Genomic DNA, 22,269 nt, shown 5'->3' on the forward strand with positions numbered 1-22,269 from the left:
CTACGTCGTATTTAAATGTGTAATAATCGCGAAAATATAAGACAACATTATGTCAAAAGTTGTTGATAATTTGTTAATACCTGAATAAAAACAATAATTAAATGACAGCTCTTTTAAAGTATTTACAAGAAGATGCATCATTTTGGATTACTGGGTATATGTATTCGCTTTGACGCTTCTTATGATACAGCAAATGAAAATAGTTATAATATAACAAATGTTATCTATCGCTTAGCATTTCTTACAGAATGTACCCGATTTGAACGGTCTATATTTTTTTCTAAGTATCCTAATAGGTGTTTTGTTTTTATGTTTCCGTCAAAGGAACAAATAGTTCACGCTACTATTTATATAACATTAGAATTCAGAGCGAGAAGCGTAAAATTATTTTTTACGTGAGTGTGAAATGTGTAGCACACGTCTCCGTAAAATAACAGTTTTATTTTAGAAATACTTCGCCTTGCAAAAATACGAACGAAAATACTTAGGCTGTGTTCTATAAGATTACGAATATAAAAAAAATTATTGTTAATTTTCAATAATAACAATTTCACAATTGAAAAATAGCTCGACAAAGTAGATAAAGTAAAGTATAGTAACAGCCTGTAAATTTATATCGTAAATATCTATCGATAGGGCCTCCTCTTCCATTAAGGAGAGGGTTTAAAAATACAGACGAATTGATAACCTCCTCCTATTTGAAGTCGGTTGAAAACGAAGTCCCCTTCTCTGTCCCTATGACCCTTTGTATGCTTAAATCTTTAAAACTACGCAACGTATTTTGATGTTTTGTTTTTAATAGATAGAGTGATTCAAGAAGAATGTTTTCGTCTATGATCCAAGGACAATATAGTGAAGAAACACTGATAATTTTAGAAGTTTGTAATGCGATGTCTCAAATAAATAAGTTCTGTTGTATATTTAGTATCAGTATTGTAGTCGTGCGAAGCCGGTGCGGGTCGCTAGCTTAGAATATAATATAATCGTAAAAAAGTTATGGTATTGTTTTTTGTATTGCACAAAACTTTATCTGCAAAACCATCAAATTAAATTTACCACTGTTAAACGTGATTGTAAAAAATAAAGGTTTAAATATTAAATAAAAAACCAAACTCATTTGCATTCTAATGAGTATTTGTCCGTTCGTCAAATTTTGCAATGACGTTGAGAAATGATATGTCTTTATGTGAAACAAAAAAACGACTGTCAAAGGGCGATCCTTTATCAATCAACGGTAACTCTTAACCACAGTAAATGTTAAGATATTCAAATGGATAATATAAAATTTAATATTCTAAATTTTAAATTTCGAATCTATTTTAAAAAAATCTGTTGCAAAGTAATAACTTTTTTGGAATTAAATAAAAAAAGCTGCTAATATTATGAATATCTAGATTAATTTTATCATAAAGAAATAATATTTAAACTAATTAAATAATTATTAAGAAGTACGTTATGATATGTTCAGACCAAGTAATTCGTTAATTTATGTCCACGCTTGTTACTTTAATAATAGAAATTATAGGGACAAAAACTACAAAGCATTATATATAATGTATTAGTTTAGTATTTTTTTATATAATTATATGATATCCAAAAAATATATGATCGTTTGTTAACATTTTTTTTTATGGAATAGGTTGGCGGACGAGCATATGGGCCACCTGATGGTAAGTGGTCACCATCACCCATAGACAATGCTGTAAGAAATATGAACTATTCCTTACATTGTCAATGCGCCACTCACTCACATGGCTCACTCACCCTTCAAACGGGAACACAATAATACTAAGTTATGTTGTTTGGCGGTAGAATATCTGATGATGAAGTGGTACCTACCCAGGCGGGCTTGCACAAAGCCCTACCACCAAGTAAAGATACATAGATTATGATGGTACAATGATAATGATAACCACATTTATATCTATAAAATGTCACCAATTTTAGCATAATATGATATATATATTTTAATCTCTAAATCAGTACTAAAATATCAAAGGATTAAAGAACAAGATTAAAGGGATCTCGTTAACTCATCAAGTAGACAGACACGTTAAAAAATAAACAAATTGAATATCTCGTATACAAATTTTAATCCAGTAACAAGGAAAGCATCATTGAATTCCGTTTTAAAGCCTTTATACTCGTAATAAAGTATGTAATTACACTTTGATAGGCCTCTCTCTTGAGGCGTGGTAACATTTAGCTGTCAGCGTTCTCCCCTTACTTGCTCTGTCAGAATTTGGGTATGCCCTTACTTGTAATTGGTTTAACCAAACATACGCGATCAAATTGTTTGACAGTTGACTTAAATAATCACGTATCGCTTACGTTTTTAAAGATGTAGCGATGACAGATGATGTGAGTTGAATTTTAGTATTTCGTTTATGAAATTTAAATTAATAAAGTAACAATTGCTTGAGTACTTGCGGATAATTGATTTATTAAAAAAGGTGTGAATAGTTTTTTTTTTGATGTATTATTATTTATTAATATATGCTCGTCCCGTTGTTATATAATATTACTAATAATGTTGAATTAAATTATTTTATTTTAATGTACCTGCATTTTATTATCATTCGACATCTCAATTTGAATTTTTCGATTGCAAATTAATGTCAAGAGTTTGCATTGAATATGAATTGGATAGAAATCTCTTGTGCAATTTGCAGATCGATTACAATGCACTTGAATTATATATATATATATATATATATATATATATATATATATATATATATATATATATATATATATATATATATATATATATATATATATATCGTCATATATATATACATATATATATATATATATATTTAGCCATTTATTATTTATTAATAATAAGGTACTTGAAACTACTTTTGAGTATTGAAACATATGAAAAAAATTAGTAGACTCTTGAAAAGTATTAGTTCGTAATTTTATCAAATTAATGCAACACCAAGCTACTTACATTCACACATACATAAGTATGTCTATTTATTATTTTTGTGTCGTATGTTTCAAAATAATTAATTAGTAAACGTGAAATTTAATCATGATATTATGAAACTTTAATTATCTGTATAAAATAAAAACATATTAAAGACACACAAAGAACACTGTAACCCTTTAATAAACAGAGTTTTGTTTTGGTTCAATAATTTTCAAGCAGAAAACAATAATGTCCATTATTTATTTAGGAGTGATTGATTACATCTAATAATTACAAATGTCAAATTAAATTACACCTAGTTAATTTGGGATCATTACATTTTGTAACTGATGCGTAACAAAAAGTTAGTTCAATATTGTAATCATTGAAGGTTTTAATTAAATTCAAAAGGGCACGCTTCAACCATATAGGACGGCAAGGTAATTGTTTTCCTAAGTATTTACAACACATGATAGTTAATTGATGAAATAGTATTATTAAGCTCCAAGGTATGGTCATTTTCGTTGATTATTTTACGCCATATTAAATAACATCAATCAATTAATTTAACTATCATGTGTAATCGTTCAAATATATCCTTTTTTGTAACGATACTTTTACAATTATATTGTAATCGATTGATTCCATTTCTATAGTTAATGGATATCTTTACGACTGTTTACCCTTTTATGGAAACATTTAAAGCAATCCAGTTAAATGAAAATGAACAGGAATTCATATCGTGTACTAATACTAAGGATAAATACCTATAAATAATATTAACGTCGTATATAGTTAGTAGAATGATGTCTTATTTCGAATGTCAAATTAATAACGATATAAATATTCCTGTATTTAATTTAATCTAAACAATGAGCCGCTAATAAAACACAATAATAATATAATTAGATGTTGTAGGTACATTCGAAAATGATACTTGTGTATCTGTAAATAAAAATTACAAATAGATAACAATATGACATATAAATTGATAATAATAATTAGAATAAGAAAAAATTAATACTAATGAAGTAAAGATAAATGCAAATTTATTCAAAGGTACTTTTTAAATTTAGAATCTTCCAATTGTATTTTTATTAACGTATGTACTGTTAGAAGCAGAATTAATGTAACTCTTAATTGCACAGCAATAAGAGCCATTTTTGCTAGTGTTTCAATTACAAATGATACATTCTCTAATTTACAATTGTCGTATTTCGTTTTAGAGACAATATTTGGTACAACGTGCAATATTTTAACGATAAATAATTTACATGCCAAAGAAAATAAAGAGAACGGCGTGTAATGTTCAATACGCTAGATTATATTGATTGTATTGTTAATTTAAGAAGTTAATTTAAATCCTTCGAAATTTTCTTAACGTTTCATGTAACAGTAAAATGGACCACATTGATGTCTTTATTCGTTGCGTTCAGTCAATTACAGATAGGGATCGTTAATTTGCAGTTAATTGTGAAATTGCCATATTCTATAATAATGAGATTTCAGAAAAAAAATGTATATAAATTTCTCTATTAAAAACGAAATGATTTGTGGAAGAATTTTAACAAGCACGCGAAATTGGTTTAATTGGCGTCCTATTATTTTAGACTTTTTGATTGAGGAGTTGACAGGCCCCTTATGAAGTAAGTAAAAAATTATGAGTTATCTTCATCGCTTTTATTTAAACTTTTCCGGTAAATGTTTTTCGAAAGTAAACGTTGAGAAATTTTAAGATTACTAAGTAAACGTACCAGTAATTATTTCATTGAAGCCAATATTTAGTAAGATATTTTTTAAGCTTCACCATTTTAAATTTAATGAAAGCGTTTAATTATTAATCTTTAAGATAATTATGTAATAAATAATCATTTAGTTTTACAATAAATTTGACATTCTGATTTGGATTATAAAAATGCCGGAGTTGAGGTCAATGATTTTGTGAAAGAAATTTAGCATAGGGTTATACTTAAGGCATGAGGCATTTCTAACTGTAGATCAAAACGAATTTATTCACTCAGTGTCTCCGGTGGTGGCATTATTTTAAAGAAAGAAAGAATACTAGGAAACATTTGTAAGCTCTTTTGGGTATATACTACACCACTCTGGTGAACTAATTTGATGAGGTGAGTGAGCCAGTGTAATACAAAAGGTACGTTTACATATTCGATACTATTGTCGCAGCGTGTTGGTTATGTAATGCATGATTTACACTTTCTAAAATTCCTTTGCCTATGGGCCACCGACATTGGTGACCTCTTACTAACAGGGGAAACTGCTCATCTGCTTTCATGCTAAAATAAAAAAAGTTTTACTTGGTGGTAGGGCTTTGTGCTAGCCCGTCTTGTTAGGTACCACCCACTCATCAGTTATTCTTCCGCCAAATAACAGTACTCAGTATTGTTGTGTTCCGGCTTGAAGGGTGAGTGAGCCAGTGTAACTACAGGCACAAGGGACATAACATCTTAGTTCCCAAGGTTGGTGGCACATTGACGATGTAAAGAATAGTTAATATTTCTTACAGCGTCATTGTCTATGGGTGATGGTGACCACTTACCATCAGGTGGCCCATATGCTCGTCCGCCAACCTATACCATAAAAAAGGTTAAAATATAATCAATATCGAAAGAAAACGCACAATTATCTAGTTAAAATAACATAATACGTAATACTTAAATGATATACACAATGCTAACCATAACAGGAAAAAAGGCAAAAAACAACATTTGACAATAAATCGACGCGATCATTGGTCGAGAGTTTGATTAATCTATGATATTTACTATGGATTGAATTTTGAACGTCGACGAAACTGGTATCGGATTTTTGTATTTAAAAATAAAGTGGAAAAAAGTAGCCAATGGCGTTGAATTATAAATAAATAATCATAAACTCTTAGTAGTGCAAATTTTAGCTGAATAATTAGCAAATCGCAAGAAAGACGTAAATCTAAGGTTTTTTTATCTTAAAACACTCAAACTCTACAATAATCAATGAACTAACAGAAGGATACCATAACCCTTCAATTCTTCAGTCTGTTGACTTCCAAGCAGGATACATTAATTTATATAATTGTATTTAACTAACATGACTTTGTGTGTTTTAAATGTTAAAAAAGGGTAACTACTGAGTTTCTTGCCGGTTCTTCTCGGTAGAATCTACTTTCCGAACCGGTGGTAGCTTCACTCAATTGTAAAATGACGATTCAAAAGTGCCTGTAAAAGCCTACTTGAATAAAGTTTATTTTGATTTGATTTGAATAATAATTATACTTAATACTACGAATGTGGAAGTGAAATAGAAAAAGTTTGTTTGCAATACGTAATGTCTTAAGTAACTAAACAATCATGGTAAAATTATAAATTGGCCTACTTTATGCACTTACGTCCTTTTAATTGTAATTGGTATAATTTACTAGTTTGAACCGGTATTTATTAGACGATTCTTGTTAATTTTCGTTAATCCACATCAACGTGACATTTGTCAGTTTTGTTAACAAGTGATTGATTGCTTGTTATCGCTGTTTGAACTTCATTGACACAAGATTATCCTAGCAAATTTAGTAGCATATTATCATTTTGATTACCTTCGAAAATTACTACGGTAATTGATATTATTATAATATATCTATGAACATGCTCAGGTAATATTTGTTCGGTTTAGGTATCATTTTGATTGATCTTCATAAGTGACATCGATGTTCCCATAATGTTAAATACGTTTATCTTTGTATTCGTGTAACCACAAGGTATAATAAGTTAAAAACCTTTACGAAATTTCCACCTGTACAAGAAATAATTAATTCATTCATCAATACAACGATTCAAATCAATCGAATGAATGGATCAGTTGCGTATGACCGTTATACAAAACGTTCATTTTCATTTACAATATCCATAAAGATTTGGATGTTTTTAACTCTTGTGCAATATTTCGTCATATGTGCTATAAATGACATGTTGATATTTATGACTCTTAAAAATGTTCTAAAATCGAATTATAAAACACAATTCGAATTTCGGTTCGAAATTTGAAAATGTCTATATAAAATGTTTTTCATGTGTCCAATGCAATATGACTCTTCAAAATGTTCTATAATCAAATTATAAACAAACACAATTCGAATTTCGGTTCGAAATTTAAAAATGTCGTTACAAAATCTTTTCTATACGTCCAATGCAATATGACTCTTTGTAATGTTCTATAATCGAATTATAAACAAACAAAAATCGAAACTCAGTTCGAAATTTAAAAATCTCTATATCAAACTATTCTACGTGTCAAATTCAATACCACAAAGCCATCTTTCTTTGATCTTCTCACGACCTTTTAATCCGAGCATTTTTGAATTTCTCGTTTCATATATCGAATTAATTAATTTATTTTATTAACGCCACGTTCCATCCCACAATAATTCAAGTGTAAACGTTTGTGTACCGTTGATCGTATTATTTATTACTTGTTGCTTTGACCGTTAAATTTCCATTTATTCAATGTATTCATAATTCGTTAATACGTTATTTATGTTGTAAAACGTTAACGTTACGAGTATTGTTATTGTGTCGTTTGTAAGGATTAGACACGATAATTATTTAATATTAATTAAATTAAATTCCTTAATAACCATAAAAAACTAAATAAGAAGCGGTATCAATACGCTCATCGTAAGTTTTATTATAATATATTTTTTTTATTTACGACTTAATTAATGTGTCACGTCAGTATATGATTATGTGGAATATTTCGACGGAATTATTCCTTTAGAAAATAAGCATATTTATAATTCTATTCTTGAAATAGTATCCATTGTACAAAAATAGAAAACCATGCCATGATAATCTATACTAATATTACAAATTCGAAAATAACTATGTGTGTCTGCTTGTATGTGTGCCTCTCCATCAATTGCTCTTTCATACCAAATGCACTGGACAGAATTTGGTTTGAAGCAAGCTTGAATCGAGAAGCAAGCCCTGGTTTACAACTCTTACACATCAAACATTTAACCGGGGCTTGAATCTCGTCGTTGAAGCGATTGATTTTATTATATATTTAGATATGAGCAAATATACAATAAGCATGCGCACACACATGATCGTTGAAATTCCAGGCTTTCTCGGGCTTGATACAAAGCATCTCTCGTGAGATTTCTCTCTTATACTACCACTAATCAACTTTTCCACCAACAACTATTATATATGTGCTCCAGTTTAAAGGGTACCAGACACCAGAGTCTGTTAGGATTTGAATTAAGAATTAATTTTACTGGCATGATCCAGGCCAAAGAACCAAAGTCATCGACATAGCCCACCAGATTAGCAAGCTGAAGTGGCAGTGGGCTGGTCATATTTGTCGTGGAACCGACAACCGTTGGGGAAAACGTGTTCTAGAGTGGAGACCGCATCTCGGCAAACGTAGTGTAGGACGTCCTTAGGCGCGGTGGAGTGACGATTTACGCAAGGCGGCAGGTAGGAACTGGATGCGAGTAGCCGGAGAAAGACCACAGTGGTGTGCACTTGAAGAGGCCTATGTCCAGCAGTGGGCAAGATCAGGCTGATGATGGTGAAGATGATGATCCAGAAACCAATGCTGAATAAAAAAAAGTTGGTATAAACGCAGTTACCATGACAACAATATATAAACATAAAGAATACGGTCCATATCACGTTTACAAGATTGATGAATTTAATTCATGTAAATATTTAAGTCTATAGGAAAAAATGTACAGTTAACCCCTACCACGAACGATTAAGTTTTGGGCTATCGTACATATCATTATTATCCTTTAATGAATGCATACAGGCTTTTTTTCGTCGTTACATTGTCCCGCCTTCGAAAGATTTATGTCGGTAATCGAGTTGCGCGAAATTAGGTCGACTTTGTAGCAGGTGATAGGATGTATTGAGGTGTTTAAATGAATTTATGGTTACATTCGAAAATGGAATATAATTTTTTCCATACTAAGAATTTTTGGTAGTATATTTTGTATTCATCTGATTTTTAAATTATGTTACACCTTACGTTTGCTGACGCATGTATAGAGTACAGTATACCCCAGACACTTGGGTTATATTCTTATTTAAATGTAGGCTAGCCTATTATTAAATATTCATGACCATTTCGTACAGAAATAAATAATTTATAAAAAAAATAAAGTGACTTAAAAATAAGAAACAGCTAGTGAACTAAAAATAAAAAATATATCCATGCACTTACTAGACCGATTTTAATGAAACTAAGACTGTTTCATAAGTGTACCTAACTCAGTACCAACTCGTACCTAACCCTATTAAATATTATCATCTCAATATGACTTCTAGAATATGCATGTCGAATTGTTAACCTCTTTTAGAAGTCGATTAAAAACAACAACTAACTGAGGCTGGAAACTTTATATCTTTGGTCCTTGCAACTTTAAATTCACCAGCAAAGGGGATAAACATTGACCAACTAATCTTTCCCTTCATTCGCATATACTTGCATTGTAAGAATTTTAAACGATTTCCTACATTGTTAATGCGAGGTCAACCACAAGAACTAGGCGTTATGTTACTTTAACCTGTAATAACACCAAATCTCTTACCAATTTAGCTTGACTCTTGAGTAAGTTACAAAGTATGTTTGACGGCGGAATAATAAGGGGTGGTGCTTAATTAGACGACTTTACTCGATGATTTAGTTATTATATACAGACATTCAAAACCAAAATATACTTTATTCAAGAAGGCTTTTATAAGCAATTTTGAAAGGTCATTTTATCAACTTTATTAAGTGAAGCATCCACCACTTCGGTATATATATTCTACCGAGAGGAACTGGCAAGAAAGTTACTTTTTCATTATTAATTTTTAAAATACAAAATAAAAGTAAAATGCACTTATACATGTATGTATTTTCCTGCCTGCAAGTCAACAAGGATTAGCTTCACGCTTTTTTATCTTCTATATAATCTTGTATTGATGATCTTGCAGATACCCTATTTGTTAGTTCTTTTGTATGTAACATTTCTGACTTTGTTCGATGAAAATTTTCTTTGAAGTAATTCTAGATTGATCGTGATCTGATTGGATTAAGGAGCAAATCACCTTAAGTTTACTGGCTTCTGCAAAAAATGAGAAAATTATTCGTTGCGATATCGACCGATTTCAGGGATAACATTGCGTTGCATAGAAGATAATTTATATGAAAAAAAGGCTTCTCGTATACTAAGTGCTTAGAGTTCTATAAACACGGAACTGATTTTAATGCAGTGTCCAATAAAAACTCAGCCAAGGGAAGGTTTAATTGGCCGAGTAATTCGATCTTCCTAGTCAGAAAAATAGATAAGATTTATTCTTGTTCTTCAAACTAACACTCTTTTGTGACCTACTCGTGTGGAGCCGGTTAGCCTTTCTTTAATAGTGATTTGAATAGATTATTACATAGTAATTTGTACATGTGTATTCGAATATAATTTTATATAACAGCATAATTAAAATCAAACGTTAACGCAACGCGTACGTTAAATATTTTTCCACGCAAGCCACTTATATAGTCATTATAGTTGAAAAGGCACTTTACAATACACACATCTTCGAACATGTTACGTTATTTACTTGAAACTATTTGCAAGTGATTCAATGAATGCCTATAACATTATAAGTAACAGAGTTGTGTGAAGAATCAACTCGTAAAGTGGTCAGGGAACTTGCCTTATACTAGGCCAATGATTCGTGTTCCATTTTTGAAAATTTAACGTTCGAATCTCAAAATATATCCAAATTTGAAATATGATAAATGCTATTTAAACAAACAAGAATACAAATATTAATTCTTTCGACGAACTTCAAAGGTCATAAAAGTGATTACATCTGCCCATTGTCAGTGTAACATCTGAAGTTATATTACCAATATTGTCGTATGGGATCTAAAATATCTCTTCTATGAATGCTGCCTTGCTCAAAGCGGAAATTTTCAATCAATGTAATTAACACATAATAAAAGATTAACATATTTCATACCTTATTCATATAGTTACTCATTTTGTGACAACAATTTAATTACTTGTCTCGTGATAATTGTAGTTAATGTCGACAGTGTCCATTCGTCTAGTAGAAGGCTTGTATCCTGAGGTCCTGTGATCGAGGATAATTCTAACAAAAATATATTGGTTTTTCCCATCGAGAAATTTTAAGGACTAGTCCAAAAGTAGAAGCAAGAATAGAAACACTTTTGCTTGCTTCACGTATCTCGTAAAGACAGTTGTTCCAGTCCTTCAACTATCAGGTCCATATTGTGGTAACTCTTCACTTATGAGCGCTGGGGCCCAACAACTTCTGTTTCGTTTCTTCATCGACATATATATACATAATAGACATATCATATATAGAAACAGGATAGCGTTAACTTGATTCTGCTAGTTAGTGAAAAAAAAAAACAATCAATACACGATCTTTGGAAATTTTGAGTCAAATTAAAACTATATTAATAATTGAGTTTATTACACAAGGCAATCAATGAGCAAAAAATACAAAGAATATTTCACGATTATTTAGTTTTTTTGCTTGAAAATCATTCAACTATCATGATGTCACTATTGATTTATAAATACGGTAGCTGATATCATTTATAAATATAAGTGTTATTGTATTACAGCTAAAAAACGAACGAACGATCTGTGGTTGAGTAAAGGTAGATACAAATCATTTTGTTGTCTTAAAGTTTCGCGATTATTACACATTGAAATAAAACTAGTTATAACGGATTTGAATCGCGTATATTAAGTCAGTATACAGTCTACCCGTGACCACGAACGCTGTAAAGTGCTCGAAACGTCGGGATGTTAAAAATAATTAATATACCCGATTCAAATCCGTTATAACTAGTTTTATAGCAAATCATTTTGTTTTTAATTTAAAACGCATATTGTTAGTATGCGTTTTAAACACACTCTTTTAATTTTTAGTTTAAAGTCAAAACAATATCCATTTATATTCAATTAATTTTACAATTTTTGTGCTTATTAGAAGTATAAGTACTTAAAATTAGATTCAGGCGTGAGTTTTATTATTGTCTAGTGACTCGCCCCGGCTTCGTATGGGTGCAATGCTGACACCTAATACACTACAGACTTTTTCTTGCTTCTTTACTATACCATGTATTATATACAAAAACCTTCCTCTCGAATCCACATTAATATTCGTTGCGTAATTTTAAAGATCTATCATATAAAGGGACAGATAGCGGAAAGCAATTTTGTTTTATACTATAGATTAATTTTGGAATCATACTACATACATGTGTATTGATATATGTATTGATATACACATGTATGTAGGCTATTGAAAATATACCTACTGTTAAGTAACCATAAGTTTATAAAGACACTTCTATTGTAAGAAGTATCAACCATACCTTATATCTATCGAACGTCATCTCCTTTATGCCAGTAATTTCCTGGGCTCATCCTTCAAACCGGAACGGCGTTACGCGGTAATATACGGTCACGATTAATTACCCACACAGACGTGCTTATGAATAATGTCTGTTACAGATTCCTATCAACATATGGCAACTCTGAATCTGAGTAGTATTTAAAGAACTCCCAAATAGCAACTGCTTTTCCTCATGAGAAGGTTTGGAACTTTGTCAAACTCATGAGAACTAGTCGATACTCCTGTGGTGGATACATACCGTTTTTACGATGTTCTCCTTAATTATTGAGAAAAATACACATATTAAACATCTAACTCGGACTTGTGACCGCAAAAATCGATTATTAGCGCATCTCTTAACATTACCGCTGAGACAAAAACACATAACTATGTAGTCGCTTACAACAAAGTCAAGCAAACATTCCCTTAACGATGCAACAAATAAACAGGACCGGAGTTTAAAAGGCCGTACATAGACCCTCAGGTGCCAGTACGTGAGACGATTTCTATGGGTTTTGATGTAGACTGAATCCGATGGTATGCAAAGCAGGGCACGACGGCCAAGTTTAGAAACGTTACCTTTTAAAGCTCTTTCCTTTCTTGTAATGTTTTCACACTTGTCAATCGTTCAAGACAAACGTGGTGTGGATAATCGCTGGTGATTCCTGCAATTGGAAGCAATTTAAGACTTCAAATTGTACGAAAAGAACTTTACTTTTCTTGTCATATTTTGAAAATAGAACACGTATGTTTAAAATAAAATTGATAATCATTGCCAGCTGCAATATTTGGTATCGATTAAATTTCAAATGTCTTTCGAATTATAAAATTTAATTCGAATAACATTCGAAATACTTTAATCATAAGATGTCGAACTTATCTCCTTGGGTTCGAGCTGCTACTTATTTTTACAATAAAAGAAACGCGGTATAATTGATCAAAGGGAGATTACCTTTTGATAAATCACAGTAATTTGTATGGTATTTCAAAAAAGGATGAACATAAGCGCTCGCGATTGTCGATGCAACCTCGAGTTGTGACCGATATTACTTAATTAACTTGATCACTAAAAGGGATAATCAGATAAAATTCATAAAAATTCAACCCAAATTTTAGACTTTGATATATTATTCGTGTTCAAAGATCGCCGGGGAGATTAAATCGGCACAATTTATATAAGAGTTTGACAGTTCACTCGATCGTGGAGTTTATTTGGTAATTTTTTTTTTTTTTTGGTGTAGGCTCTTTGATTTTTGCGTGGGCACGAAATACGGTGTTTGTGTATTGTGTTAGACATAACTCCTCCTATAAATGATTGCGATTTATTTAAATAAAATAATTTTAAGAATTATTCCGACTTTAAACATCAAATATTTAATAGTTATTTTTTTTATATTTTTTTAATAATTAAATTTTAAATTTACTTAAAGTTCAATAATTATAAAGATGTACCTGTTAATTTAACAGTTACAATTAAGGTCAAAAGGAATACAAAGTGAAATCGTACTCTGCAGATTATAAGCCATTATTAAAAATATAGCGTGTTACGTAACCGCGTTAAGTTATACTCTTTCGAGTTAAACACTTCAAGTTTGATAGTTAATAATTATAATTAAACTCCATTTATATTAAAGTAAAAATATATATAAATAAGTATATTAGCTATCAGTTTTCGAATATGAACATAGCAAATTCCTTACATACCTATGAAATCAAATCAAATAAAAATATACTTTATTCAAATTGGCTTTTACAGGGATTTGAATCGTCATTTAACAATTATTTTAAATGAAGCTACCACCGGTACGGAAAGTAGATTCTACGCAGATGAACCAGTAAGAAATTCAGTAGTTATGGTAATACAATACATGAGCTAACTAAAATCAATGTGTGTGTTCAATTATATTCAGTAACGAAACACTCACACATATACACGTTGCCTTAATGCGAATAACCGAAAACTCTTGACACGTTACTAATGAGTTAAGTAAAAAATGTTATACACAAGGATAACTAATTGATACAAGCGGAGTAATTTCAGAATAAGGACAGGAATTCATTATACCAATGACCTGTCGTGTTCGAGTCCCGTGTGTTTTGGATCTGTCATCGTTAACTTTAATAATAACATGGGTATGCTTGTGTGTGTGTGTGTTGCGTGTTATATTTTTTTATATATAAACTTTTTGGCAGTATTTTTTTATTAATATTTGAATTTAGAATTGTTACAAATTTCAAAGAGTTGCATTATGTGAATAAATTTAAATTTCTTTAGCGTAATATATCAGAGACACCGACTCCAAATTTAACAATAATTATAACTACATGATATAATCGTTAATCGACTTTTAAGTAGTCTAATATTTTTCATTTCATTTAACTTAGGAAGACTCTAAAAAATATGTTGAATACGCAATTATTTTTATTACTTTTTCGTGCATATTCATTTGTTTTAAAATAGTGTTTTGTTTGAAGTCGGTTTTTCTTTTTGTTAAAATTTTATTTATTTAATAAAGTCGTTGATTTAAATTACTAGGGACACAGATTAAAGAAGAAAGTTATAAAAACATATATAACGCAAGTAAGACGATGCGATGTTAACTGTTTTTAATGATTCAATATTTATTTATGAATTAAAATAAAAACAAAATATATATTTTAATTTAATTCTTCTTGTTTTACGAATCAAAGGTCAGTGTATTGAATAAAATTAACCTAAAACTAAATTATCGATAAAACATATACAAATTTATTAGTTGAAAACAAATTGAATTGTGATAAGATTTTATAAAAAACACTAAAAACAAAGGTCACAAATGTATATACATATAGTTTAATAAAAGAGAAATCGTGTCTAATTTAGTATTAATATATGTTAGACATAAAGCTTTACGGAAACGTTAAATATAGTAAGGTACCACTCACTGATAACATATACTACCTTTGAGCATGAGGTTCGATGAGTAATCTAAAAATGTAACTATAGACAAAAGGGACATAACATCTTACCTAGATTGTTGGTGTATATCGATTGGTTATTATTTCGTAAATAATATCTATGTAGAATGGCTATGACCCACCATGTAGCACATTTGCCTGTATACCAAACTATTAATTAAAAAAAAAAAAACATATCACACCCAAACAGTATTCTAAAATCAAATCGTTAAATTTTAGGATTTTTTAAAATTCGAATTCGTAATTTAAAATTACTTATCCCCTGAGCAAAGTCAAGTATAAGTAACATTGTCGAAACGAAATGAGTGATATTATGTTAACAGTACGGAGTCACGCCATCCAGTTAACCCTTACCGAACGTATTATTAACATACATTTATTTAATTTTTTAAGAAAATATCCGAACTTATTTCTCGTTATTTAAAATTGTTTAGTAAAATACACATTGTGAACACGCGATGATGCTCGCCAACGTTCGCAAGTCATTTCATTTGATTTAAGTAATACCGAAATGCTACGTCACTGCCATTGTCATATTTCGATCATTTAATATCATTATACAAACTGTCTATCGTTTTATTACTAACGAGTATAATATTTGTATCACAGATAATATAACAAGTGAGGCTGTCTATCTTTTAAATTTCCTTCACTAGCTTTTAACCGCGGTTTCAACTCAGAAGGCCAAGTGTTACCTTTTATTAAATACATATTATATAATTGTATTTAACTAACGTGATTGTATTTTTAAATGTTCAAAAAGAATACCTAATGAACGGGTGGTAGCTTCAATTAATATAGCTGTTAAATGACGATTCAAAAGTGCTTGTATACGCGTACTTGAATAAAGTATATTTTGATTTGAAAACACTATGATTAAGTAGTTAATACGTTAAAGGGTAACTAATTTTCTTTTTCTGAATTTTCTTTACTAATGACTTCAACTCCACTAACAAATCAATTTGCCTCACAAGTGAAATGTCATATATACTCATACGAGGGTACGCTATTTTGATACGTATAGCCTTTAAGTATTGTAATTATTATAGTCAATATCGCATGTCATGACCGTCGGGATCTGTTAGAATATTTTATACAAAACAACTTCATCTTTTTGATAACGATATAATATATGTCATCAGCTTTTGGTCTCGTTTAAGGTGTTTATTAGGGGATAGACACAAAACCTCCTTGCCGTTTCAGCTTATGTATCAAATATCATTAAATTTATTCAGCGGTGTGGAATACCACACAGACAGACAGCGTTTATTTCGCATTTATAATATTACTATAGATAATGATTTGGCACTCACAGTTAAAGATAAATTAAAAAATATATATTCAAATATCATTGTCCATATATGGACATAGATAATATATTGTGCAAGTGCATAATACAAACGATCGTTATTATGAGTACAGAGTGTTTCTACATAGAAAAGATCACGTGACCCAACACTCATTATTATCTAATAAATTAAAAAATATATTCCGATATAAAACCTTCATGTACGTTGCGCTACATATTGCATTATCATTACATAGTATAAAACAAAGTCACTTACCGCTGTATGTCCCTATATATGCTTAGATCTTTTAAATTACGCAACGGATTTTGATGGAGTTTTTTTTTTTAATAAATAGAGCGACTCGAGAGAAGGTTTTTGTGCAGTGTAGTAAACAAACACTGATAATTTTAGATGTTTCTAATGTGGTTTCGTAAACAAATAAATTCTGTAGAATATTTAGTAAGAGTCGAGATGGTCCAGTGGTTAGAACGCGTGCATCTTAACCGATGATTGCTGGTTCAAATCCAGGCAAGCACCGCTGATTCAGGTGCTTAATTTGTCTTTATAATTCATCCTGTGCTCAGCGGTGAAGGAAAACATCGTGAGGAAACCTGCATGTGACAAATTTCATAGAAATTCTGCAACATGTGTGTTCCACCAACCTACTATGGTAGATTCCAAACCTCCTCCTCAAAGGGAGAGGAGGCCTTTAGCCCAGCAGTGGGAATTTACAGGCTGTTGTTGTTGATTGTTGATTTAGTATCAGTATTGCACCCGTACGAAGCCGGGGCGCGTCGCTGGTTCTGTAATATCACGATTCAAAAGTGTCTTATGGGTCTCGAAACTTGAATAAGGAATATTTAAATTGATTATTAAATATAACTGTTATGAATGTTATAATAAAGTTACGTTCACATCAGTTAAATTCAAATAAAAAGCATTTCAATAAATTAATATAAGTATGGTTTGAATTCAAACACTCTTCGAAATTAGCCTTCGAAACCGTCACTAAAATATAATTGCGAATTTCAATGGATAGTAATAATTGCTAAAGTGATATAAATTATGTATTTATACGACCAAATGAACCATCTATTTGAGAAGGTTATGACTAGCCTTAACAAATCCATAGAAATCGTATTACGTAAGGCGACGCAAATGACATCTTTAATTTAACTGTGACATACATTTAAACCTCTTCAATTTACAAATGTATACGAATAAATTGACCTTCAATGATCTCTTCATGCTACTCGACTTTTCAGTCAGTACATTATTACATCCCAATATGACCTTTATGTTTTGAGACGTAAGGTTCAATTGATAAATAAGGCGTTCTATACACGAACGACGTTTAGTTTTTTTAAGATGTAACAACATAATTTCGGCTCTTTAAAAATCAAAACACTACTCGAGTCGGCAGTGATTCAGTGGTTCCGAATGTTTTCGTTTTATTATGGATGTGTCACGATTTTTAACTCAGTGCGGTTGTGGATAGGAATTAAACGTCACTTTTGACGTGTATTGCTGTTATAGAAATACTATTTATGTAAATATTAGGTAATGTAGATATAAAATTATCGTACGATCGTAAGTAGAGATGAAAACGTTTGTGGTTCGTTTTGACAGCTCTATAAATTGTCAATGGAGATGTTTTTTATTAAAATGTATTAGACACTTTTAGAATATTTAAATATTTACGAAGTTAAATTAATTAATTTTAAATGTTGTTTAGGAGATTCGTTTAACAATATTATTATTTTTATTCGATTTTCAAATGGAGTTAGAAAGAGATAAGTGTTTTACTGAGCACTAATTATAAAATTAAAATCATTAATATATTAAAGTATTTGCGTAACCGTTTAGTTCTGTGGTCTTTTTCTGTAAAAACCAACGTCGCATTTCATTTGCCAACTGACATATGGTGATACGCTTTAGGTGTATCCTTTGAATTATTAATTAATTATTGTAAGAAGTTAGTATCACGTGTTACTTTTTTACATTCCGATGATCTGCGGATTTAAGTTTGTTCTTGCAAATAGAGTAATTTTATTTGAATTTTTTTTTTATTGATAGGCTTATTACAAAGTTTCTTTCTTATACTGAGTGGTTCTGTTACTGGTTGATTAATCTTTGATTTTATTTTTAAACTGAGTGCTCTAAAGATTTACCCGTAGAATTTATAAGCAATAAAAAGCATAATTTAATTAATACTTAATATTTGGTTAAAGGAACTACAGTTTTAGTGTACGTCTGTGTGTACTATTTTTATCGTTAGTTAATTGTTTTTCTTTTACATTACAGGCTATTATTTTTTGTCCATTATAGGGTTCACTAGAAGAAAGTTCCAACGATTAAATTCATAAAACAGATACTTAGTACTACTCGATATATGTTTTAAGAATACTATAAAGTTTTTATTCCTTCTTTCAGATGAATCAGCAATGTAAAGTCTGCGGGGAGCCTGCAGCCGGTTTTCACTTCGGCGCTTTCACGTGCGAAGGTTGCAAGGTAAAGTAATCTTTATTTAATATTAAATTAATATTAAAAATAGTCCTTATTCCTGTATCATTTTTAATGACATTTATATTCAATGTGATTTAACCAGGGTTCGGCTGTCCACCCTACACGTTTTACCAATCTGAGATATTTTTCTTGAAAAATGAAATATTAATTGTGTCAACGTGAAAGAATCTGATTCCACAACATATGGTATCAACTATTTGTTTTTAAACGTTTTGCGGCTTCTATTAAAATTAAGTACAGTAACTTTTTAATCTTAGGTTAATACGTAAATCACTTCCACTGTAGTTTCATACCTGAGGTCAACAAAAAAAGTTTGAATTCAACCTCTTTAGGTATTTTCAATGTCTATAAACAGATAACTTATTATTAGACAGCCTGCCTGTCTTCCTTACGAATAAAAACTGGATTTATGCCAACCAACGTCTACTGCTTCCATATTGCCATTCAAGTGTCAATCGTAGGATTCAAATGGTAGTCTAGACATGTTTTAAGACCTACTTCCAAGTCTACCGCATTTTATAACTATAAAAAGGTGTTAAAATATTTGTATGTGGCGAGTGTACGACATAATTTATCAATCTACTTTTATGTGATGAAAATTTATGAAGTTTTTTTTAGGTTATTCTTTTTTTGAATTTATCATAAGACCGTGACTCGATTTTTCATTGTATTTATATATCATGTTATAAAGGCTTGTGTATATAACGATAGATTTGCAACTTAGATATTTTATTATTTATTTTTCCTGTGAATTATTTGTGAGTGAGTATCATATATACTTGGTGGTAGGGCTTTGAAGATGTAAGGAATAGTTATTATTTCTTACAGCGTCATTGTCTATGGGTGATGGTGATCCATGCTCATCTGCCAACCTATTCCATAAAAAAATCACATCAGGAAACTTTACTGTTCAAGTTTTAACTATTAATATAATTTTATAGTATGTAATATGCCTTATTAATCAATATTTTAGTGACATAATATTCAAATTAGAACAAGATAGAGTCTTATTATAGAAACGAAAACCATACCCCAGGAATAATGTATATTGACTTTGCGTTACATATAAGTTGATATCGAGATATAGTGTGGTAGTCGATGCTAAATCAACGGTAGATAGTCTGACAGTATTGTTATATAAAATCGTTTATGGCTTAAAATTATTAAAAAACGTTATGCGCATGCGTTATATTATATGGGTGTGAAATTTTATAACAGGTTCCGTTTTAGTGTTGCAACTTTTTGTAGCGATTATTTAAAAAATAACTTCACATTTCAATTCGTAAATATTTCTTTAAATATGCTAATACCGTATCAAAACAATAGTTTTGGATTGTTTATTGTATTATATATGTTTGAACACGAAAAACAAATCCAAATTGGAATAAAGCTTTAATAATATTAATTAATATTTCTCGTAAGAGTTTACTCATACATATATATTAGTATTATTAAATTACATTCTTTTTTATTAAAATAATATTATAGTGTAAGCAAACACAGCACCTCATTCGCAGTGGTTATCTTTAATACACATAATATTTTACGATGTATATTTTTGTACAAGATATAAATTATAGAAATATAAGTGGTTTCGAACAAGAAGTGCGTTAGATCTATAAATTATTATCAAATTTATTATTGGTCACAAGTTATGTTCTATGATTAATGACGGCGTCGGTGCACGTATTACGAATAACGATAGTAATAGGCAAGAGAAACTGTCGCTATTAATAATTTTTAAAATAGAATTTATTAAATATCGATAAATATTATAATTTTGAATTATATTATAATGTATATAATATATACACAGTTGAAGAAGAAGTAATTAGTTATGTACGATAAATCAATATCGGTAAAATGATTGGTTATTAGAAATGTATTTATGTATCGTTTTATAAATTAAACTAGCTGTGTCCGCGACTATGTACGCGTTTGACTTTAACAAAAACATATATAAATGTAGCCTAAGTTACTCTTTATTATATCAGTTATCTGCCAGTGAAAGTCCCGTCAAAATCAGTCCTGACAAAAATTGTAAAAAATATTATTTTGGTATGTGCCATATATGTATACATACATATGTATGAGCAATAAAAGTGCTATTTAAATATTACAAACAGACTCCAATTTTATTATATGTATAGATAAAATAAGTTCCCCGTTGCTATCGCATTTAAAACGAGACGTTACTCGAGATCAAGGCGCGGCGGCAAATTGTCGCGTCGGTCCGCAAGCAATTTACTACCCCGAATCAATTTGCCAAGTTTTTGTCGCGATAATGTCGCTCGATTCAATTTTCTGTTAAGTGCGCCTCAGTAACGCCCCCTGGACGGTTTTGCGCTAACGGATCGCTACTGAGTGTACTGAGATCTACAAGAAATTATCGTACTTTCAATGCTGATACAGTTTTGTAATATAGATTACAACGATTTAGATGGGATTAATATGCTTTTTATATTATGTAATCTATACTTGTATACGAATATTATAAATTTGAAAGTAGCCATGTCTGTATGTTGCTCTGTCAAGCAAATTTAACCTCTACTTTTTTATCAAACACATGAGAACTAAACGTTTAAAAAATGAGTGAAACCGCGGGCAATAACTAGTATATGTTAAACTGTCTGATTGATAATTTCAATACTCGTTCCCTATTAGTAATGATCATAGTATTAACTCGAACCGATTCGAAAATTATATATAATCAACGAAGTAATGCCAAAAGAAATCTAATTTTGTATCTGTTTTCAAATGTAAAACACTGCGAAGGTAAAAACACATTTCATCTTGATAAATAACATTACTAAAATCGAAATAGCTAATAATAATATAATAAATACTAAAAGTTAATTTTGTAATTAGTTAATAACGATTTACTTATTTAATACCTACTTATTAACTATACAAGTGCGAATAGTTTACATACAATAATATATTTACAATCAAAAAATAGTTAGAATATTAAAATGATTCGTAACCTAGTTCTACTATTTGTTATAGATTTTTTATAATATATTATATAAATATATTAATATATGTCGAAAAGGTGAGTCCACGAATTTAAAACAACATCAATAAAAAATATTAAGTTTAACTTATTGTGGAAACAATTTCAACATTTCTATATTAACCACGTAATGGTAATTAATCAAACCATAAA

At 30.1% G+C, this 22,269-nt stretch overlaps 1 protein-coding gene across 1 annotated transcript in view; it reads left to right on the forward strand.

Annotated features, from left to right (window-relative positions):
• The window catches only part of LOC124536456 (protein embryonic gonad-like), a 117,638-nt gene that overhangs the window by 39,102 nt on the left and 56,267 nt on the right, over positions 1 to 22,269 (forward strand). The window contains exon 2 of the mRNA XM_047113002.1: positions 19,011 to 19,088. Within this exon, the coding sequence (XP_046968958.1) occupies positions 19,011 to 19,088 (78 nt within the window). The remainder of the gene's footprint in view (positions 1 to 19,010; positions 19,089 to 22,269) is intronic.

Source organism: Vanessa cardui, chromosome 16, assembly GCF_905220365.1.
Source record: "Vanessa cardui chromosome 16, ilVanCard2.1, whole genome shotgun sequence".
Classification (NCBI taxonomy): domain Eukaryota; kingdom Metazoa; phylum Arthropoda; class Insecta; order Lepidoptera; family Nymphalidae; genus Vanessa; species Vanessa cardui.